We start from the raw sequence: 27070 nt of genomic DNA, 5'->3' as shown, positions 1-27070 counted from the left end.
AGAAGGCTGATTTGAAGACGAATGCTTTGGAGTGTTAATGCAACCCCCCCCCACACACACACACACTCACTCCCCACACATGAACACACACACACACACACACACACACACGCCCCCCCACCCCTCCCGTCCGTATCCTCCCACAGGCTGCCATTTCAGAGGGATGTTTTGCTTTTTAAGTTTTAATATTTTTCTCTTTGTTCTCGTTTCAAGGACATGCACAGCCACCACTCATTTACAGACGGGGGCGAGAGGGAGCGAGAGAGAAGAGAGGAAGCGAGAGAGAGAGAGGAGATGGAGCGAGAGAGAGAGGTAGAGAGAGAGGGAGAGGAGAGGGAGCGAGAGAGAGAGCATTTTCTGCATTTTCAATTTTGAAACGTCTTAGCGAAACCTTGAAGTCATGGCTCTGGCTCTGACAAAGACTGGGATGTGGGGGGGGGGGGGGGGTTGGTGAGTGGTGAGGTTGTTTTTTAGTTGCCGTCTTCCTGAGAAACAGTTATCTAAGTGAGTGAGGAGAACATGCCAAAAGGGAACGAGATGTAAAAAAAAAAGAAAAGAAAAAAAAAAGCATCTGTTAGCAACCTCTCCTGGCCTTGTCCATGTTTTCTCTGCGGTTTTGGCGGCTTTACATCCATCAGTCTGTTTGAGCAGCGCTGCCGAAAAACCCACCGATTGATAACTGACGATTGGAAACAGATTCGGAGTATGACCCCCATGCCTTCAACGTAACCTGCTGTTTCCTTTCCCTTTGCCCCCCCCTCTGCTGCCTACCTTAGGGATTGTTGCCGTGTGCAACCTGGTGGCAACATAACATCATATTTCAGATCATGGTGGCAAAGCGCGAATCTCTCCAGATTCTCTCTCCTGGGTTCTGAACGACTCCTAAAACACAACGCTAACCCGCTGAAAACATCAAAAAACGAAGCAGAAGTGTGTGTGTGGGGGGGGAGTTGGGGGTGGGGGTGGAGCGACCTCTCCGTCTCGGGGTCACAGCACTCTCCACCCCCCCACCCGCCTCCCCCGACGAATGTGGCACACACTCTTTCTTTATAATGATCCGAATATCAGCTCTCAGACTCTGAGGGAGGATAAATGATTATCATTAATTATAATAAATTTGCCTGTCAAAACCGCAATTATTTTGTTGCCACACCAAATTGGTTATTCACATTACGGAATGCAGCGGCGTGAGTGACTCATGACTTTGTTGAACAATCAGCCGCCGCCGCGGCTAATTGTTCGGCGCTTCGAAACTGGCGTAGCGCGAGTGTGTGTGTGTGCACGTGCGAGTGTGTGTGTACGTACAGTATGTGAGAGAGAAAGGTACTATTTGTACACAGAAACACTCACAGTACTGTATGATGCTTGGGATAAAATGCTGTGTCGTTGTACAATACTACTCCAAAAAGCTAACAGGCTAATACAGAGCTGCGATGCTAACGTGGCCACGGTAGCAAGCATTATCGCTAGCGTCTACTCCATAGTACCCAGATGTTACATATAACGCATCACTTCAATACTAATAGCAATTAAAAGTGAATGTCTTACCACAAAAACGTTATCACATAGAGCTTTAACTTCAACTGAAGTACATGCTCTGCTGTGGGACAATTCAGACATTGCCCCTTGGCCTTATTAAACCCATTGGATAACCTCAAAAAACATGTTGGTCAAGCTAAAGTCAATGCTGTTTTTCTTAGTTCCTGAAAAGTTGACTTTTCAACTAACATGCCTATTATTTGGGAACTTGCTGCCATAAATCCAAATGATATGCCTTAAATGAACAAAGAAGCTGTTTCTATATAGATTCAACTCAGTTCACATTTATGATTTCAGGTAGACAAGGATGTCTGTTAATAGGACTTTCTATGGAGTTTCCAATTTGCTGTAATGCTATCCAATGAGCAGGGGATGATAACTTTAATTCAGAGGTGTGACCAAGTCAACTTTGCTCGAGTCCCAAGTCAGTCTCAAGTCTTGAGGCACAAGTCTCAAGTCAAGTCTCAGTCCAGTCCATGTCATTACGTAATGTCAGGTCTCAAGTCTAAATGTAGATTACCAAGTCAAGTCTATGTCATTAACATCAAGTCTCAAGTCTAAATGTAGAACACCAAGTCAAGTCAGAACAAATCAATACATTTCAATAAATCATTAAATCTATAATCAGTTTCAACTTCAATAAATTCAATCATTCCATACAAATTCAGAAAACAGAATTTAAATTCAGTCGTCTGCTGGAACGAATCTCATCACTTTCAATCTAAGTCATTTATACAAACACAAGATCTCAAGTCAAGACTTTAGAAACCTTTTCAAGTTATCAAAGTACAAAGTCACCAGGACCCAAGTCAAGTCAAGTCTCAAGTCTTCTCTTCATGCGTCAAGTCAAGTCTTAAACAAGTCTCAAGACTCCAGTCTGACTCGAGTCCAAGTCACGTGACTCGAGTCCCCTCCACTACTTTAATTACATATCTCACGTCACACTGCATTGAACAAAAGCCTCGCTGGGTTGGTAATCATGAAGAAATGTACAATTAAACATCAGTACCACAGGTATTTCTCTTTTCACCTTGATATAATTTTTTTAATTTGGGCTAGAGAAATGCTTACGGCGGAGTTCTTCCCTCCTGTTGCTGTCACAGCACTGAAATGAAGTGAAGTGTGGAGAGACAGTTGGGCAAGCGAGACTAAGCCTAGTTTAATACCAGGGTGCCTGGCCTCTCTACAGACCTGTACACTGAGACACGAGCACGCACGCACGCACACACACACACACACACACACACACACATAGGGCTAGAATCCAATACATTGGCTTGCTGATATATGGGGGCAATATTGGCCTTTTATGAAAAATGTAATATCAACCAGTGTCATACGCTTCTCATATGATGGATATGATGCAGTTTGTTTGATTACATATTTATTCATTTATTCATTGGTTGTCTATGAGACAAATGAGGATTTTGATTTTGATGTTATTATAGAAAATTCTGGGAGAAACACTGAATCTTTGTAATTTTTTGTAATTTTTTGGCATGTAAATGGTCAAATTTAAAGATATTGATTATCGACACAATCCAAAAAATATCAGTATTGGTATTGGCCTTAAAGGAATAGTTCACCCAAAAATGAAAATTCAGTCATTATCTACTCACCCCCATACTGATGGAAAGTCGGGTGAAGTTTCTTAGTCCACAAACAGTCCTGGAGCTTCACAGCAAAACAGCGTTGCAGCATTCTCCTAAACAACCGAAGTTACTGGGGACTTGTCTTAAAACGTAAAAAACAACTGAAAATAACCCATAAAATGGCTCCATACAGCTCGTCCGGCGTAATCCAAGTCTCCGGAACCCCCCGAGATCCCAAGTTGACTTGAAAAGACGTCATTTACATCCTTTTTTTAGCCGAAATCTTGTAGCCGCTGAGCTTAAAGCAGCGTTCACGTTAACGCGCACCTCGTCTGAAGTGGGTGCACGAGCTCAAAGGCGCGTACATGCGCCCCAGCAACTTCGGTTGTTTAGGAGAATGCTGCAACGCTGTTTTGCTGTGAAGCTCCAGGACTGTTTTGTGGACTAAGAAACTTCACCCGACTTTCCATCGGCATGGGGGTGAGTAGATAATGACAGAATTTTCATTTTTGGGTGAACTATTCCTTTAAAATTCCATATTGGTGGACCCCTACACACACTAACAAACACACCCACCTCTCCAGAGAAGGCCTGTCCGTTCAGCAGGTGTTCGGAGCCCTGGCCGTCCTCGCTGCCAAAGTGTAGCCGGATCTCCTCCAGACGATGGCTGTATGTCATTGGCCCGCCAGAGATGTTCACGAGATGTTCCTTGTCCAATCGCAGAGAGACGTGGCGGCCCGTGTTGTACATCGTCCCTCCCACCTGAGGAAGATCAGACGAGGTGGAGTTAATTACATGCACATGCAATCATATTCAAACAAGATAGAATAAAACATAGGACTTCCCGTCAAGATTGACGTACGTATGCTGCAATGTTCTGAGTAAAACTAGAAGCCACCCAGCATCAAACTCTGCCAACACTATACAATGTCTCCACTTTGCAAAGCTGCAGCCTCTGTAACAGTTTGTTTATCATTTGATTTTGATTTTCTTTGATTTTCTGACAAAATGACAAAGTGATGCTGTCTAGCAGCTCACTCAGAAGTCCCGGATGTCAGACTTTCCCACCAGCACACAAACGCAGCATAATAGTTATGGAAATCCAGAAATCCCAGATCTGGGTCATCACCAAAATTTAAACAACTGATTCTTGGCAAATATCAGCCAAATTTGTTACTTTTTGAGACATCTTGCTAACAATGAGACGGGAGTGAAAGCACAACCTCCTTCCAACCTCATTGGTGGAGGTAAATGTTTCACAACCTGTATTCACGGCCATTCAGACCTATGCAAGATGACAACCACCACTTTTTGTTCAAAAGAGAAATTTTTACAGTTACATTTTTTAAACCCATGTCTTATTCTGGCTATTTCTGGCTGACTTGACAACGTAAGACTGCTCAACATAACGGTGCCACATGGTGATTTGCTCAGTGTGAGATGAATAAAAGAGCAGAGGCATAACTACACATGTGGAAATCAAGTTCTCCATAAATTGGACTGGCAAATCCCTCGCAGTCTTTTACAACTAAGCGAGCTTTGGTCTCGATAGCGGGGAGACTGGTTGGGTCTTCATTCAAGACCCGTATCATCGACGGAGAGCTCAGCGATTTACACAGTAACAGTCTTGAGGGCTTTATTTAATTAGGCGCCCATCTAAGCAAGAGGGAGAGACAATGTCATAAATTGCAGCAACACTTCAGACGCCAAAAAGAGAGAGAGTGCGGAGCCGGAAGTGGAATGAGAGGAAAGGTACAGATTGAGTGAAAAAAAACAGAGGAGGAGTTTGCCTTCAAAGGCCGAAAACCAGCAGAATTCGCTCGGAAATCGATAGTTTGAGACGTTTTAGGGGAAAACGCGGCGATACAAAAGCCGCAAATAACGATCTTTATCATTGGCTGTGTTTATTTATTTATAATCGGCAGTACTTTCAAAGCGACGCATTGATATTCAAGGCACGACTTCGGGTGGGTTTCCATAGCTCTTATCTGGCTCGTTCTCTCTTCTCCTCTCCTCTTTCGACTCCCTTCGCTTTCCCCTCCTCTCTCTCTCTTTCGCTCCCTCGTTCCTTTTACCACTCGCTTTCAAAACGACCCCCCCAACCCCCCCCAACCCCTCTAAATTCCCAGAGAAAGAACTCTGCCCACACATTGTAAATATTTTATAGAACCTCTGAAAAATCAATGATTTGAAAGGAGAAGGAGAAAGAGAGAGAGGAAGAGGAAGAGAGAGAGAGAGTGATGCAAAGAGAAGATAAGCGCGGGGAGCGAGAGAGAGAGACGCGTCGGATCGAGTGCCAAAGAGAGGAAAAGGTAGAGCAAAAAGAAGGGAAGGAAAAGTCTTTCAGCTCTTTCAGGTTTTTTGGGGTTTTTTTTGCTGGCGAAGGCGAGGGAAGGCGACCGTTTGCCCCGGGACCCCTTGAAACACACACACACACACACCCCCACAGACCCCTCAAGACCTCCTCTGGCCAATTATTCATGAGTCGGAGGTCACCGGGGGCCCGCGGGACTCCGTCACCGTGTTGTTTTCTCCCCCAAAAGCGTATGAAATGAAGAACGTACGACGGCCCCCGGTAATGACGGAGATAATAGGCTGGAATTATGCGGCGATGCAAAGACACGGGATTAGACACCTCAAAGATAATTATGAAGCCAGGCATACGGAGCGCGCCTCCCCGCCTTATCTTCAAATCCAATGCTTCACGCGAGCGTCGTGTTCGCCGAGCGGCTGCACAGGATGACAGTTTTTTTTCTGTTTTTTTTTTTGCCAATATCTGTTGTTCAGGCTGATTGCCCATGTCAGGGTAAATGGCTAGAGGCTGGCTGAGAAGCGAGGGTAGTGAAGTGTGGTCAGGATGATAGAGGCGAGGAGAGTAATCGTGTTTGCCTTACAGTGAAAGCTACAGCTACCTAGCCCGCCGCTAAGAGAGCGTGTACAGTAAAAAAAAATAAAAATAAAGCAGCAGCTGGTTCTCCTTTCTAATTGGGTAGTTCTTTCATCTCCCGAGATCAATAAGCCCGGGATAGTGAAGTGGCGAGCACAACAGCAAAACATGAAGAAGAAGAAGAACGTCATTGCTTTACGGTTAAAAACTCATTTAATGCTGCAGAAGAAGGGCAAAAGACTAACGGCTTATGTGATGCAATCTCAGATATGCAAATGTTGCCATGTTCCACTATACAATATTGGGAAAAAAACACAACACAAGCAGTTTCTGGATGAAGACGGAAAAATTAATAATTAAGGGAAACTTTAAAGTGATCACATTCAGCTGTGTTTAGCCAGCTGGTGGGTGCTAGACTTGGAGAATAAATGAATATGATACCAGTGCACTTGAATAAAGCGGACTTATTTGTAATGTTTCCGTACTACAACAATTACCAGACAAAGTCAGTGTGGTGGAAAGGTTGAAAACAAAGCACAGGCACTATATTCCAATCTGCTTTTTCATTATTCTTTGAATCTCGACACTTCGGCAAGAACTGAAGTAATTATTACAAGCAAGTTGCGGGGTTGATGTTTCCGTTCTCTCCGCCGAATGCATTGCAGAAGATCACCGGCTTTTGTACTCTGTTCACGGGAATCATTCCAGCTCGTCAGATATAACCGAGAGAGAGAAGTTTGCTTGTACGCTGTGCTGCGGTGAACCTGGCTGCTGCGCTGTAATCAACCAAAACTCAGTGAGCTGTCCGACATACCTCACGTCTCCACATTCATCTATATTAATGACTGCAGGAATCACATCAGGAAATGCTTTGGTGCACTTTAATTTCTTTAGTTGACAGCATTATCTATGATGCCCTGCAACTGTTTGACAACGGATCTAATGTACCGCATATATACCCATACTTTCCATAATAGCACAACTATTTCATGTAATGATATGTCTAGAATGTCATGTTTAGACACACGTATGCTTATAAATATACAGTACAGCACATATTTCATGTTTAGTAGTGCATATTTAAAGGGGCAGTATGTCTATGAACTTTATCAACCTCTATTGGTGACCATTAGGAATTGCAACAACACTGACAGAACCTTTCTCCTACTTTTCTCCAAGCCAAGTAACCAATGAGTCATTGGTATTGATCAGCAGCCCTATCAAACACAAGCATGTCTGCACATCTACTAGCGGCTACTTCTACTCATCACAACAAGTGCGCTGCATCAAGGCACATCAGAAAGACAGAAGGAGCTGCTAACAGGGATTGATACAGATATCAACAAAGCGCCTAAATCAAGCAGAAAACAAGCATCAAAGATCCACCTGACAGCCGACACGAGGCTTTACAATGCACATCGTTAGCACAGTGTTCCCACAGACAGACAACATGTTGTTTTAGATCTTGGGAGGATACACCATGGCAATCAGCAGTATGGAGGGATGCATTGTTAGTCTGTATATGTGTGTGTGTGTGTGTGTGTGTGTGTGTGTGTGTGTATGCATGCGTGTGTGTGTGAGATGCATTGGAGCTCTGATCATGCTGCTCCCTCAAGAGTAGACAGAACATTAGGTGGGAAGAGGTGGGAAGTAAGGAGGCAGGGGAGAAGAAAAGTCCTCACAGTGTTTCTGAGAGTGGAAGAGAGAAAGAGTGAGAAAGGCAGAGTGGGAGGGAGACAGAATCTTCTCTGCGTTCATCAGTGCAAATTACAAAGTCCCGTCATTGTCAGACTATCTCCATGCCATACAACATGGCGTTGCTTCTCCTGTAACCCCCACCAATATAACTCATTTGGTCCAAGCAGCCTAAGCATGCTTTTAATTTGTTCGGAGAAGCCTCCACCAACGATGGAGCCGAAAAGGAATTGCACTGTGCACCGGTCCTCCCTTAACAGGTAGTGATGATCGCAACGCACCACCACATTAGAGGTAATAGCTTCATGAAAGTAAACAAGTCATAAAAGAGATTGTTGTCTGTCTGGGGGGTTCGGTAGTACTGGGCCAGGTACAGTGATAGGAAACAACAGTAACATGCCGGTAATGAGAAAACACAACAATCATCATCATCAACTGAGCACACAGATCAATAGAGCAAATTGCCCCTCATTACAAGAAGAACTCTTCCCTTACTATATGTGCAGCTATTAGGTTGAAGTATTGCTACCTGCACATGGCACATTGCTAATATAACAGCCACCATTAACTAATGGAATTGGTTTTGATCTGAAAGAAAATCTTACATCTAAGCAAAAAAGTTTTAATTTGTCAAATGGTACAGTACGTGCCATCAGGCAGCGTAAAAGAGGCAAATAGGGGAAGTGGAGATAATCTACATGAATACATTAGACAGAGAGTGTGAAATGCACGCATGCTTTAGAAATTATCAGATGGTTTTTAATATGTTCTCTGCGGGCCTGCAGTGGTAAGCACTGAGTCATGGCAAAACCATAATGTATTTGATTAAAATACAAGAGGACTGGTGCTCTTTCATTAAGGTGTGCAGATTACAGATAGGGAGAGTAAATGGAGATGGAGATACAGGGCGTGTACCTAGAGAACATGAAGAAGAAGAGAGCAAGAAAGAGAGGAGAAAGGGAGGAAAGGCTGAGCCACGGATGAATTAAATATAGGCAGGGCTGTGTGGATTCTGGCTAAGTGAAGTCACCAAGATATTTCCTCTGCATTTTTCAATGAGTTTTCAATAGCCACTGTGGCAACTAATGCTACTTGATGAGAAAGATTCAAAACAGAACTGAGGCATTTAGAAATGGAGTCTGCGAGATTTTCGAGTATTGGGACGTCTATATAATGTTATAATGAATTGGGAAGGATCAATGAAATCTTGATGGAAGGCCCACCATCATAAACCACTGCATTTTTGTTCCATTGTAGCACTTTTGAAATCTTAGGTCATCAATTTAAAAAAAAAGTGATAAATGATAAATAAACAAACCCCAAACTCTACCAATGGACATTACAAATTTCTGTCGTCCAACTCGATTAATGAGATGATGTCTCATTCAGTTCAAGAGCGCTAAATGTTCTGTGCTGGCATATGTATCGGAGTAGATGTACATGCAGCCCTCCTTGAACATTTAACTGCTCTCATCTGTGAATCTCTGAACGGTAAAAATTGGCTGTTAAACTCAATGGGTGGAGGGAGCAGCAATTAATTAGACCCTGTAAAACATTAGGAATTCAATCAGGCTGCAGCACCTCGGGGACCTCGTTTATAAAAAGGTACTTGGATCCCATCTTCAACTTGATCGGAGGATGATTTCTCAAAATGTACAGTGATGCACGTTATTTATAAAAACAACTGTGCTCATTTGAAATTCTGCACAGTTGTACATACCTGCAATGTATACTGGATGAAAGTGTTTGCTACATTAAATGAACCAAAATGAAACATGTAAATCCACTGTATAGATGACAAATCATCTTGTACATTAATGCATGTGAACAAGGCCAGCAATTATGCTATGAATACCCATTTATCACCATGTATATAGACCTTAAAACAAAACACTGTAGTGTGTATGCATATTGGCACAATCACATTTGATTGTAGGATTCCTCTACAGTGTAAATGAAGCCATTGCATTGTGGGGGATAGTAGAATCACTGCGAAAGCACACAAAACAAACAACAAAATCCAGATAGCACATTTCTCCTTTGAGTAATTCTCTAACATTGTTGGCTGTTGAAAAAAGGATGCGAGCAAACAGTGCTGCTGAGGCTTTGGGTTGCTTTAATGCGATGGGACAACAGCTTGTTTGAAAGCAGGGGAATAGAGTTCTCCCTTTAATCACATTAGAAGAGAGTGGTCAGGGGGAACATCTATGGTTTTAGTGATTGTGTTACATTTTTAATTACAAGTACCTCACTGAGCCTTTAAAGCTGGAAGAGTGTGCTTTTTTTCTCCAGACTGGGAGCATATGTTTTTTCTTTGGGTCCACGTTTATCTAGAGACTTTTGATGTGCCAGAATATTACATTTCAAAAGAACTGTTGGAGCGTCTCCCGGATCCAGCCATCAAGATGATGGCATTTAAAGATAACTTCTAGTGGCATCAAAACAAGCGAAATAAAAAGCGCTGGGACCGGAGTTAAAGGAGGCTATTTATGCAGCATGCCAGTGTAAGTACAGGCACGTAACACAGCCATTGTTGTCAGAGGATCATCAGTTAAAGTCCATCTTCCAAAAGAGACAGGATCAGATTGGAAAGGAGAGACCTCTCTTTTTCTGTCACAGAAAAATCCTACCTCTCTCCCTCTCTCTCATAGTACCTTTTCTTTACTGCAGTGCGTCTCAACTTTCCCTCAGTCCGACTAGTTGGTTTAGAGCAGTTATTTTGAACCCTGGAGCGGTTTTCCCCTTTGTTGGGTTCATTTGGGCTCATGAGAACACAGCAATCGCACTCGGGCGCAGACCGAACCAATTGGACCGAGCCCTTGTTGACAGGTACGTTCTTGGTACGTTTCCAAACAAACCTGGGTGCTTTGTTTGGCCCGAGAACGTGATCCGAATGCGATCCCGCCGACTTTTCATGAAATGAGCACGACGTCTTAAAATGCAAATAATGTACTCATGCATGAAAAGTGAGAGAAATATATTTCCCTATCATGAGAGGATTGCGAGACGCGTCTAGAAACGAGTATTAGTTTGCCGTTGGTGGATGCTGCATATACCTTTACCTTCAACTCTGACAACTAGGGATCAATTCCCAACTCATACCAAGAAGTTCTCTACTGTGAGAGAACATTTTTCTTATTTCACCATGACCAAAACTTTGCCCTAACTTCAACCAAATAGTTTTAGTTGTCTGACCTTAACCGTAACCTTGACCAAAGTTGTTTAAATTGCCTAACCTAACCATAAGCTTGACCAAAGTTGTTGTAGTTGCCTAAACATGACCATTAGATAACCGCTTCACATGAGGAACACTTGAAAATGGCGAGTCCAATTTGTGTTATTGTCACATAGTCCTTTCATAGTGGAGGAATGTAATCTTCACATAATTTATGTCCACAACATATAGTCTACGTTTCAGAGTTCATGCTCATTTCATGAAACTTGCCCGGAAGTTTCCCCGGCAGAGAATCCTTAGACCAAATCCCTGCACCAACTTTCTGATCAGTGAAGGAACTGACTTTTGTTGATAAATGATGGGTTGCTTGAAGTTTTACTGTGTGAGGCCTAACTGAACCAAAGCAGCCACTCCAAACGGACTGCAGATTCGAAAACACTCTGATTCTCTCAGCAGATCGACCCGCTATCTCCTCATCCTTCCATGCCTCTCTCGCTCCGACTCATGCTCTGCCTGCTCAGCTCGCCGGCGTGCTCCTCGCTGGCCGTCGCCCCCCTCTCACCGAACCTAATTGCTTGATGATTAGTGGCCGCCGACTCAACCTCCGTCTCGCGAGGCCACCGCCGCGTTCCAGCCCTCCTCCTGCCATCGTGAGCTTATCACTGTCTTTGTCATTCCTGCCACGACCCCGGCTCTCGGTGCAGAGCCAGCCGGGCAGATTAGCTGTCTGTAACCACTGCTGGAAATCAAATAACGACCGATGGGGCAGACAGAGGGAGAAGAAAAAGCTGGGCATAATGTCATAGCCCCGCTCTCTGAACAGTTGATTGCAATCAAAACGCCGGACAAGGGCTCTGTTTTGGAATTCAATAAGGGTTCAGGGGGGTTTAGCTCATTTCCGGACTTAAAAGTTCTCTTGGCATTGGCAAGGTTATATAGATATATATATATATGTCTATAGTGCAGATATATAGAGAGCGGGAATAAAAATAATAGACTTTTCTCTCGACTCCCACTTTTCTGACAATGTATTGCTTACCTCAGGGCAAAGACAGACAAAGGCAGCCGATAGCTTTGATGGAAGGCAGGTAAGACGATAAATATTTGATGCTATTGATGGGTTGTTGTGCTCAGAATGAGAGTTACAGCACCCGTACTCCCTAACATAATAAAGAGTAAAAGCGAGGCAGCAGACTGACTCTGCATATACGTGTACAGTAATTATTATAAGAGGCGATATAAAGTCTAAAAGCTGATATTGATTCAATACTGTGATCCAGAAATACATTGTACACCTGCTGAGTCTGCTAATAAAGAGCCTTTGAAATGCAATTAGCTATGGACGGCAGGGGAAAGAGCTTAGACAGATGTGGCTGGACAGTTTTAAATAAGGAAAGCATAATGCCATTCGCATACAGTGAAATGTGGAACTGAAGGCGACTCTAATTTACAGTGTGTTCACATGCTTTGAACTGAAGAGGACATGTGACGCTGGTTTCATATTATAAATCCCTAAAGATCACAAGAATACACAAAGGAATACCGGAGCAAAACAGGCGGAAACGTCACAGGGGAAAATGTTCACAGAGGAAAAATAACATAAAAGTGCGTCTTGAATATGGATAATAGAACACAGATAAAATGGGATTCCATATTTTCTGGTGGTGACGTGACCTCCATGTCTAGCGAAGTATATTTATGGAATATAAATACAGGACTATCAGACCGCAAGCAGTTTTTGAAACCAGCTGGCTGCCATTCCCCCACTTTGATTCTCTTCCCAGAGACGTTTGGATGCCGTTTCTCCTCTCCAGGCAAGTCTCACCGAAGACGAGCCATTACTAGCCTTCTGGCCCCGGCGTCATCATCATCACCCTCATCATCATCGGCGGCGGCGTCAGTGCTTTCTGGCTGAGTGACAGTGTGCAGGTGTGAAGTGGCATCCGTTAAGGCCCTGATTAAGACGGTGGCCATGCCAGCGAGATGACAGCGCCACTGGGGCACAGTAGGAAGTGGCACTCTGGAACCCCTCCCAAAACGCCATCTGTTTTCTGCTGAGCCACCTCACCGAGGATAGATGGAGGGGAAGAGGCAATAAGGCTCACACATGTAATGGGAACACACACAGTTTTACACACGAATGTGCGCACATGCAGACATGCTTCAAACCGAGGGTTCCCGCGGCGGCCCTGATGTAAAACTCCATGATTTTTCCCATGGCTATCCATGACTGAGGCAGAGGTTCCTAGTTTGCTAATGCTGGATTCCAGCCTGGTTTTCATTACAGCTGGGCTTGCTGTGCAGAAAAAACAGCTGAAAACCTCCATCTAATGCAACAAATGTGTGAAACAAGTGTTAGTAACAGACTCATTCGTAACATCCCCTGATGTTCCCTGACTTCCCCCAGAGAAATGGATCAAATTCCCTGAGTTTATCCGATTCATTTACTTTCTCTGCCTGGAGTACACCTCTCTAAAGTCCATAATATTCCAGAAAATCTATGACCAGTGGAAACCCTGCAAACTACATGATCATACCGTAACATAACATATGCCGTTTGGTGGATGCTTTATTCCAAAACCCCTTACTGTACCATGAGTTCATACATTTTTAGCACTGTTGGCCCAGTGGGAATCACTATCCTGGCTGTGTTAATGCCTTGCTCTATCCATTGAGTTACAGATTCATGTTTTGTTTAAAGAGTAACTAAACCCCAAACCCAAATATGTGGTGAAGCCTGACATCTAATAGTGATAGGGTACTGAACTGGCCATCTGCTATTGGCTGGTCTTTGGTGCCAGGTAATATCACCTTCTATAGAGTACAACAGGTGGTGACATCACCTGACACCAAAGACCAGCCAATAGACAGATGGCCAGTTCAGTACCCTACTTTTCACCATTAGGTATCAGGCTTCACCAGATTTGGGTTTGGGGTTTAGTTACTCTCTTAATTCATACAATACACACTGTGCCACAAACATCAGGGCTTGCATATGCAGCTCTATGAACATTCACAAACACACACATACACACAATGATTAGGGCAGGGTGGGGGGTTCTGAAAGGCTTTTCCCACCCCAGGTAACAAATGAACACTTAAACACACCCCATCGCTCGTCAGGGGGGAGAGGAGGAGGAAAAGGAGGTCAGGATTAAATTAAATTAGCGTCAGAATGCTCCGGCCACTCACAGCTCACTGCTGGAGCTCGGGAAGCCGCTCTGATTGCGCCGGTATCCTCATTAGCATTCAGACAGAGTGTGGGACTGCAAAGCTGCTGTCGGCCTACTTATCATTGTGGGGCGGTTAAAAAGCACAGCCATATGTACGCGTCTGCCTGCATGAGAGATGCTGCCCACAGATACAGAACTAGTGTATCTTATCTTCCCGCGAAGATCTGGATTCATACCACAGCTCCACCTGTTCCGACAACAGACTGCTGCGGGAAAACGCTCGGGCCATTTTTCAAGTCGAAAAGCCCCGTATTTGTGCTTTGTTAGGTTGTGCTCTCGGTGTGTTCGTGTGTGTCAGCGCTCGGAGTTGTTTAGAAAGCACTTTAGCAGAACAAAGCCTCGGAGTAGCGATCGTCATGACTGAACTTAGGACGCTTTTATTTGAAATTCGCTGAAGACGCTGTCACAAGCCCGGCTCAACAAACACATCTGAAGACGGGGGACATTTAAACCCAGACAGATTATACCACTGACATACTGTAACTGTCAAAGAGTACAAGCTCTTTAGGGTTTAGCTTGGAAAACAACGGCGCTGCTGCAAGATAGAGCTTACAACGCATGCTACGCATACAACGAAGGAACAACCTCTTCCTTTTGCTGTGAGAAGAGGAAATTGGAGAAAAGAGGGAAAGAAGGAAGGATGAGGAAGGAATAAAGTAGTAAAAGTGAGGATAAAGAGTGAAGCAAAGAGGGGGAGGCTTGCAGACAGAGAGAGAAAAAAAGCCATCCTTCCCAAACCTTGTCCTCATAATGTATCTTAAAATAGGGGAGGTCGCCCACACAGACACTTCGCTCCTGGGTACTTGGCTCTGATTTATTTATTTTGTTTGTGGTAAGGACTGATCCACTGGGGATTGTATAAAGGGGAAAGCCCAACGCCTGGCCCCCAGGCTCTCTAGATAAGGCCAAGGCAAGCAGTAGCTCTAAATCTACACCCTCGATTTTTCACATCATTATCACTCTCTCTCTCTCCTTGTTCTGGGAGTGTGAACCGTGAACCGCCACGGAGTTGGGTTTGCTGACGGCTGGAGTGTGTATCAAAGCTCAGAATCACAGACAAGCCTTGTGATCTAAGTTGCGTAGAGCCTCTGGACAGTAGAGTTCCTCTGGGAGCGCGCCGCGATAGAGTAAAAAGAACGTGGCCCATAAGATCCGTTGTGATCTGTATCGCGTTCACGGTTCCCGTTCACATCTCGGGGGCTACAGCCGAAGAAGGCAGGTAAGCGGGCGAGGTGAAGACTATCCACAAAATAAAAAAAGAAACGACAAAAAGAAGCGAGATAGCCTCTGAAATGAGTATGCGCTGAAAGGGTATGAGATGAAAGATGAAGATCAGGGATGCTGCTCGGCTTGTCGGATGCGCAGCGCGAAAAAGCGGTCCAATCAAAGAGTTGGAGCTGCACCATTGAAACAAAGGGAGAAAGAAAGCGAGCAAGGCGGGAGAGGAGAGGCCTTCTATCATTTCAAAGCCTTTTTTTTCTTTATCTGCTGTCGATTGAAGCCAGGACACTCTGAAGTTAAAGGGTTTGTTGCAAACTCCTTGACTCATTACCACTAGAAACAAACAAGAGTAGCCAAGGTCCAGGTTTTTTTTTCTCACTACTGATGTTAAATTGTTTATGTTGAGAGCCCAGCAGGCTTGTTTCAATACAAATCTCAATATATATTTTAATACTTTTATGTATATTTCTCTTAAAGGGGCATTGGGCTTTGTCGGCCTCTATTGGCAACATGTAGGAATTGCGACAACATCAATAGAACCCTTAAAATCCCCTTAAATTACAGTGGCCTGTAATTGACACAAGCTAAGAGTTAACTATACACACAATGACAGTGGGTGCTTGGTTTCGATCCATGATGGATCTTCGTCAGGTCAAATTAAAATTAGAACCACCTGTTCATTCGTCCTATATATAGGCTTCACTGTCACCTGGTATGTGATGTCACCACAAGTACATAGGACAGGTGAAACTCCACTTTTGGAGTGCAGTGATTAGGCATATATAGGTATATACATGGTAACCAGGATACTCTATAAATACATAGAGTATATAGTAATTAAATAGGCAAAATACACAGAGATCGCATGTACATTATTACCTATCTTTCCTTACCTTATTACCTAACTGTAAGTCACATTTTCACAACAGAGATGAGTAAGCTAGTATTTATGAATACACAGGATATGATGTTATTGTCCCTTGTGCCATAATCCAAGGTGAGCATTCATATACTGTAGAGGCCCAATTCAGAGTTTAGCAGAATGATATACTACCATACAAACGAGTACCATAGAATTAGAGCAGAGATCCAACAGAAATGTCTAGTGAGGAGGTAATATATCATGATGCAGAATACTGTATGCACATACACACACACACACACACACACACACACTTAAAATGGATGTGCTATTTCCAACACATCCATGTGACTGTTTTGGGACAACACACATCTGTGCTACTTTTCAATACGACATGTTTCATGAATATGTGTTGCCATTATTTTATGTGTCAAATAGTAACACAAATGCATGTCGTCCCAAACTAGACACGCGGATGTGTTGAAAATGACACATCCCGTGTTCGAGTGCCCACACACACATACACTGGGGAGCTTTCCCAATAGTGCAAAAAGTCTTTTGAAAAAGTACAAACTGGAGTATGTTTCGTTTTGTCTGTGATCAAATGACGTTGACAGAGTGGACCTCCTCTGCCGCCGCATCGTTCTCACACAGCCTCCCCGCCAGTCCCTGATTAGTGATTCCTTTTCAACAGAGCCTCTGGTGGTACGGTATACCTGGGCTACCTGGGATTTTGTGCAGCAGCCAAGAACAACGCGAGTAATACGGCGCCAGAATCCGGGCTGTACAAAAACTGAAGGGACCCGCTGAAGACAGGAATAATCACCCAAATGAATTCCTGGATTTCCGCGTAGACAACAGGCTTATATTTCGAGCTAGAAAACCCCCGCAGTGGCACTAGGACATAATAACAACCTGGATTTGTAGTGCTGTGTAGGTGTGCCTTAAAAAGATTGCACAGACCGGCGTCGCAATAATCGCCGTGTGCAGTCCTGTTCAAAATAGGGCGAAGGCTTATGAATCTCGCCCTAATATAGTCTTAAAAAACAAAACCTCAGTCTCCAGTGGCAAAACAGATGCAACATACTTTCAGCTGCAATGCCTCGTCCTTATTATACCATGATCTGTTTGTGATTAGGCCAAGTCTGTCATTAGGTATTCTGTCGCAACAGGCATCATGTTTATAAAGGGCTTGATGAAAAATGTAGCTCATCATACTAGATCAGACATAATGCATAAATACATATATATAAGGTCAAGCTCAAAATTCAAAGTGTGTATTTTCACATTCAGGGAAATTCTCAAGACAAATACATGTAATACAAAAAAAGGTGTACTTTATTATCCCATTTAGGGCAATTCTCAAGATATGAAATACAAAAATACACACATAAACGCCCTCCCTTACTCTATCCTCTACACCCCAATACACACCTCCCTTTACATCTGTCCCACATACAGTACACACACACACACATCTACACACACCTGAGCCTAAGAGCATTATAGTGCATTACGCAGAGTATAAAAAGCACAAGTTCTCCATGGATTGATGGCAATTAACTGTATAGACTGAGGCGGGTTTTTCCTCATGGAGACCTTGAGGCTTTGTTCATATCGCTGAGGCGGTTGCTAGGCGACTCAGACATCAACATGCCACTCATACCGCATCCCCTGCACCCGCGGGCCAGTGACCACTGATCCGTGGGACATACTGAAATGGTCCGGGTCAATATCTCCTAACGACACCGCTAATGCCGGATCGATGCGCGGTGGCATCCCCGGCATCCTTGATAGCCGGGACGCTAATCGATGGCGGGCCGATCGAGCCGAGTCGACTCACGCCGCTAATGCCAATCAATGGGGAAAGTCGGGGCGCTGGCCGCGTCGAGGTAATCACTCCTAGATATCTGGTAATGCGGGAATGATGGCGGTCATTAGCCGCGTCTGGTCAACGGCTGACGGATGCTCACCGCCGAGCCGCCGTGATTTAGGGCTAGCCCCGCCCTCGCCCCGCTTTAACGATTAGGTAAGCGATTCCGCCGCAGCGGGTAAAAGAACTGGGTTGTCCAAACGGATAAGATAACTCGGAGACGGCTGACAGCACATTCTTCATCCGGGCGCGTCCTGCCGCCGCCGCCGCTGTGTGCCTAACTTATTCAGATAGCGGCAACATCATTTAAGCGGGACGTTCGCTGTCAAGCCGCAAAACTGTGGAGAACTGATTTGCTTTAAATTCATGCTTCAGCATTCAACCGGGAAGGAGTGAGCTGACTACTGAGCTATATCTCTGTCTATCCTCTCAAATCCATTAAGGTGAAACTCCCTTACCTCCTACAGTATATTGGCATTCTGATGGGTTGCATCCTTTTTTTTTAGCACACCTCTATCCCGCCCATTTCTTTCTTTTTTTCCACCTTTATTCCCAAACAACTCATCGGAAAGTAAAACATCAATGTCTTGTTTTGGGGGGGGAGGGGGGGGGGGGGAGAGCGCTGGAGAGAGCTTTGAACCTTTAAAACCTTCCTGTGAATAACACCGAGATCAATCCGGCAAACACACACACAAATGCAAGCAATCACACACACTTAGGAACCCACACACACACACAAGCACACACACATTCACTCTCACACACACCCTTGGGATCCTCCAGCTTACGAGGATGCTAAAGCGGCTGAGAGATGCTCGCCACGCCAGGATAAAGCAAAATCATTACCGCACACGTTCAGCCCGAACACACACACACACACACACACACACACACACACACACACACACACACAGGGCAGGAGAAACGGCGAACACACACCCTCCATTTTGTGTCACCATTTTTCTTGTGAGACAGGAGGAAAGAAAGGAGAGAGGGGATGGAAGGGAGGGAGGGAGGGAGGGAGGGAGGGAGGACATGGAGTCACACACACTGAGGCCTATGGGAAATATGGTTCTGCTCCTGCAGGTTTTGATCATTACTTTTTTGCTCATACACACACACACACACACTCACTCTCACTCTAGAGTAGACTCTCGCGTACTGTCAGGGGAGCGAGGGAGTTCAAAAGTACAGGTCGTTATCACGTATGCACACATGCACACACACACACACACACACACACACACACACACACACACTCCCAATGTGATGTACCAATCATGGCAGACCCTTTTGGCACCTCTGCATGAGTGCCATCAAAACTTCAAATATTTACACATTTTCTCTCAAAGGAATTGTGGGTATGTTTCTGTTTAGCGGGCCAAGCTGATGCTCATCCATGTACAGTATAAATGTGTTTTACTTCATCCTTTACCACAGCAGCTGTGCGTTAACGCGCGCGCGCGTGTGTGTGTGTGGGGTCAAAAGCCGTGTCCCCAATTGGTAAAAAGCTGATTTTTGGGTCAGTGGTTAAGGTTAGGGTAAGGGTTAGGTTTAGGCAAGTAGTGGTTATGGTTATGGTTAGGGTAAGTCTCCACGAAATGAATGTAAGTCTATGTAAATACCCCAAAAGTGACTTAAGTAAGACTGTGTGTGTGTGTGTGTGTGTGTGTGTGTGTTGCGGATTCTAAATAGGGCATGTACACGGACACATATTTTCACACCCTTGCAGCCACATTATCACCTATGTCTCTGCGGCTTTGTAGCGCACCACAGCAGCTTGCATTATAGAAGCTTGAATGTTGATGTGTGTGTGTGTGTGTATGTGCATGTTTATTGCCAAGGCACTCATCCCTGCATCAGTTGGCCTCTGCACCAAGCACCAGCCAGCTGTCACTGTCAGCCTCCACACACACACACACACACACACACACACACATACACACACATATGCACACTGACCCTCTCACTCACCAGATGTGTATATTGCTGCTCTCAGGGGGCAAACCAGATGATATGCATGGACTGAGCTGTGGCATTCTGGGAGTAGGAGCCAAACATGGTTAGAAAAAAAACACCTTTTTTTTCCATACGACAATGTCACATACTGTATCTGCTTGTTCCAGCACTTCATTGAAGCTATAGCACGCATACTGTATATTGAGTAAAATATTCAAACCCAAGATGCCATTTTTTTATGGCTGCACTATTACATCAAATGGAAAAAATCTAGATGTCTTCTGCATCATTTTATACACATTTCCCTGTATTTCAGCATGACATATTTGGTGCCTTTGGAAACCCTAGTAGAATTTAAAATAAAGTTCTGTGGGTTTGAACAAAGCTTGGGACCGGGAGGGTTGAAGAGGTGAAGGGAAAGAGGGTTGTTTTTGTTTAAAAAGAAGCATAGAGAGGCCCATAACTGTCCTTTGTTTGACAGGGACATTGGTGACATGCTGTTCTTCCTTCCTGGTTTGTTCATGTTGTTGCATTCTAAAGGGGTGAACTGTCTGGTTTGCACTACAGCTGGCTTGAAAACCACCAGCTAATACAACGAATATGTGGGAAGTCGGAAAATACGTTCTGCTATATTCCTGCAATATGACCCATTTGTAAAATTCCCTGATATTCCCTGACTTCCCTGGAAAATGTATCAAATGCCCTTAACTTTCCCCGTCTGTCTGGAATGCACTTCTTGAAATTCCATGGTATTCCAGGAATTCCATGACCAGTGGGAACCCAGTCAGGATCGACACGAGTACGTTATTAAACAGACACGAGTACTGTTCCAAGTACCACTCAATTTACAGCCATTCATGCCGCCTCATATCGGCCAATTATAAAACAATTACAGGAGCAAGCGCATCTCTTGGGTTTATTCATTCATCTGATCAAATTAGAAAATAGGCTGCATCACATAGACTATAGGACATAACTTACCACACTTAGGTCTAATAAAATGCCTATAAACTTAAAGAGTAACTAAACACCAAACCCAAATCTGTGGTGAAGCCGGACATCTAATGGTGAACAGTAGGGTACTGAACTGGCCATCTGCTATTGGCTGATCTTTGGTACCACCTGTTGTACTCTGTAGAAGGTGACATCACCCGGCACCAAAGATCAGCCAATAACAGATGGCCAGTGTCACATATCAGGAGACGTTCTTCCTGCCGATGGAAAGGTTTTATATAGCGTTATAGGCATTTCAAGTAGTAAAAACTGTATGTTCTTGTGTTATTAGGACATGGGGAAAAAAATACCCTCACCCATATAAATGTCTAAATTACAACATGTTCCGTTCCTCCCTGACAAAAGGAAACCGATGACATCCCACACGAGGATTCAAAATCCCAAAAGTGGTAGAGAGAAAGGAGGCTGACTTTCTCTCTTGTTCCGCCGCTCCCTCCCCTCGACTCCGTGGGGTTGGTCTCCATTGTGGCGGCGCATGGATTAGTCTCTTAGCAGGGATTATAGAGTGGGCAGTAAAGATGATTAAAGACTCCTCCAATATTCTGCCTTTGGGGGACAAACAGCGCACGAGAGAGAGAGTAAGAGAGAGAGAGAACGTGTGAGATAGAGAGACAGAGATGAAAAAGCCGGGGATATACTTCAATGCCAACTCTTTGTTTTTTTTCCCCTTTTTTTTAGTGTTGACTGCCATTTGCTCCGAACATCAGGACCAAAAAAAATCAGAGGCACATTCTCATGAAAGTTTGTTCTCTGTCTGGGACCGCTTGGATTTCGATTCTTCTCTCTCGTTTTCCCGCCCTCTACCTCTCTCCTCTTCCATTCAGAGATGGAGGGGTGATAACCACAGTCCCGGGGAGTTGGGTGGCGTGGGGGTGTGTGTGTGTGTGTGTGTGTGTCTCTCTCTGCCAAAGAGTGTTTTTTTGCGATGCTATCTTGTTTCTCTGTAGTGCTGCAGTGACGGCTGCGGCGGTGGAATGCGGCTGTTGCATGCCCACACTGCAAAATACATTCTTTTCGTCTCAGCTTCACTCGTTAAACATCTTATTCTTCTTAAAACGAGTGCAATATTCTTCCAGCGGGGTGAGATAATTCCACTTGTCTCTTCACCTGTTTCAGTGTCTTGAAGCAAAGATGAATAATGCAAACTACTACCAAGAAAATGACTCTTATTCAAGGAAAGTCTTGCCAAAGTTGATTTGTATTGGGAACAAGTGAAATTACCTCACCTTATTGGCAGTTTGTTTCCACTTGTTTCTTCAGAAAAATACCATTTAAAGACTAAACGCTTGATGAAATGACTTGCTGTGGGTATTTTGTTGCAGAGTGTGAGGTCATTCCAGGACAGAGTTTGCAATGCTGTGTAACAGTTGCCATTGCAGGAAGCATGCTAAATTGGGTAGAAGAGGATTATGCTAAGCCTGGCCAGAGAAGAAAAATGATATCATCACACATTTGTCTAGTCTAGTGAAATTCCCTCACAACATGCAAACCACCATAAATGCCTCCTACAGTGTAAATGCATGGCTCACACTCCTGGAGATACTATAGAGAGGAGGGACATCCACTACACAACGCTAGCGCACACTCCCGGTTAAGGTGAATTTAACGGTTTCAATAAATCATTTGTTAATTTCAGATGTGTGTTTTTGAACGAGCGAAGAGCCAAGAGAGCAACAAAGCGAGAGCGAGCGCAAAGTGAATGAAGCCTCATCTGTATGCCGCGCTCACAGTCCTCCACAAGATTGATTTTAGCAAGGGGAGATATGGCCTCTTGCTCCCTCTCTCTCTCTCTCTCTCTCTCTCTCTCTCTCTTTCTCTCTCTCTCTGTCTCTCTCATGCAGAATGGTAATAATCCCAGTGATGTTTTCTTCTATGCGGGATGCTCTGTAGGTCCCCGGGCCGCCGGATGTGTGATTCACTTGGAGTCCGACCGCACCTCATTCATAGATTGGATTCTTGGAGATAAAAAAAAAAAAAAGAAAAAAAAAAAGTGACCCATAAATAAATAATCAGACCGACTAAAATCGTCAACGCCAAATGTGATTTCCTTCACCCTGCGAAATCTGCCTCCCGTCTCCCATATGTCTCAGGCTGCATCACAGATATGAGGGTGACTGGGTGACAGTTGTAATGTACGCGAGTGAGACTGACACAAGACGAGATACAAGGTGGGAATCAGTTCTGAGCAGATTTTTTTTTTTTCTGGCTCTCAACCATTTAATTCTTGGTTCCAATGAAGAAAAATTGCCCGCTTAGATCAAAAACCGGCCTTGTTGACGATGGCTTTAAATTGAACGGGCCATTAAAACGTTGGCAGCCAACGGAGTTGCCTCCATCTCCTTCTGACTAACGTGAACCTGGTTGTCACGGTGATAAGACCGCCGCTGCTTCCAGGCCGGGGTGATGAATGTTTCGCTATGCAGGAGAAAAGGGAGAATAAGCATTCTATTCTCTCTGGTCTGGTGTGAGGGAGAAGGTTTTTTCCTGTCCGCCGCCACTGTGTTCACCTGTTAGTGACCTTGCTCGCTAACAGAGAGGGATGTAATTAATTGGGGAGGCTTTGCTTCAGTGTCTCATTATTTTGGTTGTTAAAAAAAAAAAAAAGTGAAGGAATAGCTTTCGGGAGATTGGCCCGTTGGTCAGCTTCCTTGGTTCCTTGTGGTTTTCATTATACGGCCTGTAGATTCAGAAACATCATTTATTCAATACAGCCGATGGTTTATTTTTGGAACTATTTCAGGTGATTCATCTGCTGTGCAGTGATTTGTAGCTGTACACAGTCTCCCATTGTCCACCACCTTCACTTCCTATGGAAACAGGCAAAGTAGTCCCTGCTACTTCAAAACAGTAACTTAAAATATTTTGTGTAAATCTGACCAAACTTCTACATAAAACTGCCCAAATTGGCCGCATATAATTTAAGATTACTCACCATTTAGCTTTAGAGCTGCTACAAGTTCTCATTTTCTCACTTTTGAGATAATGCTAGCGGTACATAGTGTATGCTAAAGTGTTAGCATGAAGCTCACTATTACTCAACATAGTGTATGCTAAAGTGTTAGCATGAAGCCTATCCCTCAACATAGCGTATGCTAAAGTGTTAGCATGGAGCCTATCCCTCAACATTGTGTATGCTAAAGTGTTAGCATGGAGCCTATCCCTCAACATTGTGTATGCTAAAGTATTAGCATCTAGCGCCGGAGCCAACCTAGGACAGAAGGATGATTTTGGTATCTATGTTCTCATCACTTAACAAGCAAGTTTACCAACAGGCCAAACTCCATAAGCAAAATAATGAGACACTGAAGTAAAGCCTCCCCAATTACAGTAATTACATCCCTCTCTGTTAGCGAGCAAGGTCACTAAGAGGTAACAAGTTAAACAACGGGGCAATCTTCCAAAATACTAGATGTATTCCTAATGTTGTCTCTCTCCCTTTTGTCTCTATCGCACACACATGCAAATTATTCTTGCTTTCTCTGACTGCTCTAAATTATGGGTGTATATGTATAAGTAAGTGCTACCATTCTATTTGTTTCCACCTTTTTTACCCTGTCTCTCTCTCTCTGTCTCTCTCTCCTTCATTCCAACAGGCTTTTAGTCTCTCAGTCACTCTCCTCCCTCCCTCCCTCCCTCACTGTGGTGACATTAAACCACATTGTTAACATTCAGCACCGCTGCATGATTTTGATAACAACTAATTCATCTCATAATCCACTGAGTCAGCTAATTTGGGATAATTAGGCAGTTGGATGCTGTGGCGGGTAATTGGCCTTGGCAAAAGGTTTCAGCCAGGATTTACATTGATTGGCTACAAGTTCACTGGTGACAGTGTGTTATCCCACTGGTACGACGACGACCAGAGAGTCTTGTGTTGTTTTGTTATTCTCCGATCATAATCGCAGGCCTTCCCTCGGTTCAAGGTCAGTCTTTCCTTTGATGGCTGGTTAAAAGACTGGAACTGTCCCTATATATGTTTATGTATGTGTGTGTGTGTGTGTGTGTGTGTGTGTGTGTGTGTGTGTTGTATGCGTGTGTGCACATGCCATACTTGCAAGTGACTGCATTCTCCTGTGTCCTCAGAAAGAAAATAATTTGAATTCGAATTATGTGCATTGAATTTGTGTGTAGTTCTTGAAACTGAAGGATTGGTGTCTGATTTTTTTTTTCAAATGGAAAATTTGATTTATTTTGTATTTATTTATGTACAAATATGAAAAATGGACAAATTACAATTTCAAATTAAACTGTCCAAAAGCTTTCACATTTTATATTCAACTCAAGAGCGCTTGCAAATTTGCAAATAGTTATCATCCATTTGTGAAATCATTTTTTTATTATACTGAAACTGAATATTGAGCTCAGTAAAGTAAAAAATCATGGAATTCAAAGTTATGAATCACACCAGAATTCAGTGCACATAATTCAAACTTAGTGGTCTCGCGGCACAAGTTTCAGCCCATAACATGCATCACTCCACAGTGCCACGGTCACTGCAAGTGGTCCCCGCTCTATAAAATAACTCTTTCCTCACAAAGTGGAATGGGCCCACCGCTGACAGCCACCGCGAAACGATATGAGCGATATGAAGGGGGAGCATATGGGCCACGCGATGACGCAGCATGACACGTGCTGTGACACCCGCTCTCCTCAAGGCTGACGTCTCGCTAAGCCAATTTTTCACACATACACTATTCTTTACGGTGGATATAATCCCATCTCTCCTGGCTACTTTGAGAGTGCTGCAATCTGGATGGGGCAAAGACACACACAGAGCTGGGAAAAAAAACTTTAGTGGTAGTATTATGAACAGTGCTGGTACACATTACAGTAATATTACTTTTCTCTGTGATGAGTAGTAGGAGTACGAATTACTATATTTTCAGCAATTATTACAGCTGCCAATCCAAAAATAAATTGCTACTTTTGTCATCACCCTGTGTAAATATCAGATTGAAGCTGAATTATCCAAAAAATGAGATGCCACTCCATTCCCCCGGATTTGTTTTCATCATAATTAGCCGTCATCCTCTCACACCGAGCTAGCCTTGATCAGACATGGCAGGAAAGTTGACTTTCTCTGGGCGGAAGTATTCCCACCACTTTGATTTTATCCACTAAAAGGATGACAAGAACATTGGACATCAACTCTGTTTGGTTTCCTGATCATTCACAGGAGAGGAGGCTGACTTATCTTGATTTTTAGAAGGGAAGAGAGGAGGCAATTGGCAATTTCGGAGAATTAATATAACGAGAAGTGTAACGAATTGTTGCTCCCAGGGAGTAATAAGCAAGGTAATAGCTTTACTATTGAAATGAATGAGTAATATATCAATTTTTTGAGTAACTAGTCTATTTATACAGCCCTTTATCACAGTCAAGTCTCAAAGGGCTTTACATACCATCATGTACCATACTCATACATACATATACACATCATACACACATCATCCTATACTAGGTCATATACATACTTCATATACATTGTTTACTACACCAGTGATTCTCAACCTTTTTCATATCAAGAACCCCTAATTTAGTTTGTCTCTTGAACCAAAATCTGAGAATATTTTTATTGTTCGATATGATTTTGTCCAGAATTCCATGACTATCTGTATTGTAGGTATAGAGATAACAGTGAAACTATGATCAAAACAGTCATTCTTCTACATTCTCTAATTCTTCTAACTTCTTGTAAATGAAATAATGGTGAAGTTTAACACTTCATCAGTTTGCTGGGGACCCCCTGGAACCCTCTCGAGGACCCCTGGTGGTCCCCGGACCCCACACTGAGGACCACTATACTACACCATATACATACTTCACATCATATACTACCTCATATACATCATATACCATACTACACAGAAACACGCTCATGCCTATGGGCAATTTAGAGTCTTCAATTCACCTGACCTGCATGTCTTTGGACAGCAACAACGCTCATCTGCCAATCAACCGTAAGCTGTAAGCACACACAAAGATCAAAAGCGAGGTAAGAGGAGTCACGCGTTTGACCT

The 27070-nt window shown here is 43.7% G+C and overlaps 1 protein-coding gene across 1 annotated transcript in view; it reads right to left on the bottom strand.

Annotated features, from left to right (window-relative positions):
• The window catches only part of ca10a (carbonic anhydrase Xa), a 161586-nt gene that overhangs the window by 16820 nt on the left and 117696 nt on the right, over positions 1-27070 (bottom strand). The window contains exon 4 of the mRNA XM_071922925.2: positions 3708-3893. Coding sequence (XP_071779026.1) covers positions 3708-3893 — 186 coding nt within the window. The remainder of the gene's footprint in view (positions 1-3707; positions 3894-27070) is intronic.

The sequence above is a fragment of the Centroberyx gerrardi genome, chromosome 20 (genome assembly GCF_048128805.1).
Source record: "Centroberyx gerrardi isolate f3 chromosome 20, fCenGer3.hap1.cur.20231027, whole genome shotgun sequence".
NCBI classification, from domain to species: domain Eukaryota; kingdom Metazoa; phylum Chordata; class Actinopteri; order Beryciformes; family Berycidae; genus Centroberyx; species Centroberyx gerrardi.
Note: the sequence above shows the minus strand (reverse complement) of the source record. Positions and strands in the feature narration are given on the sequence as shown.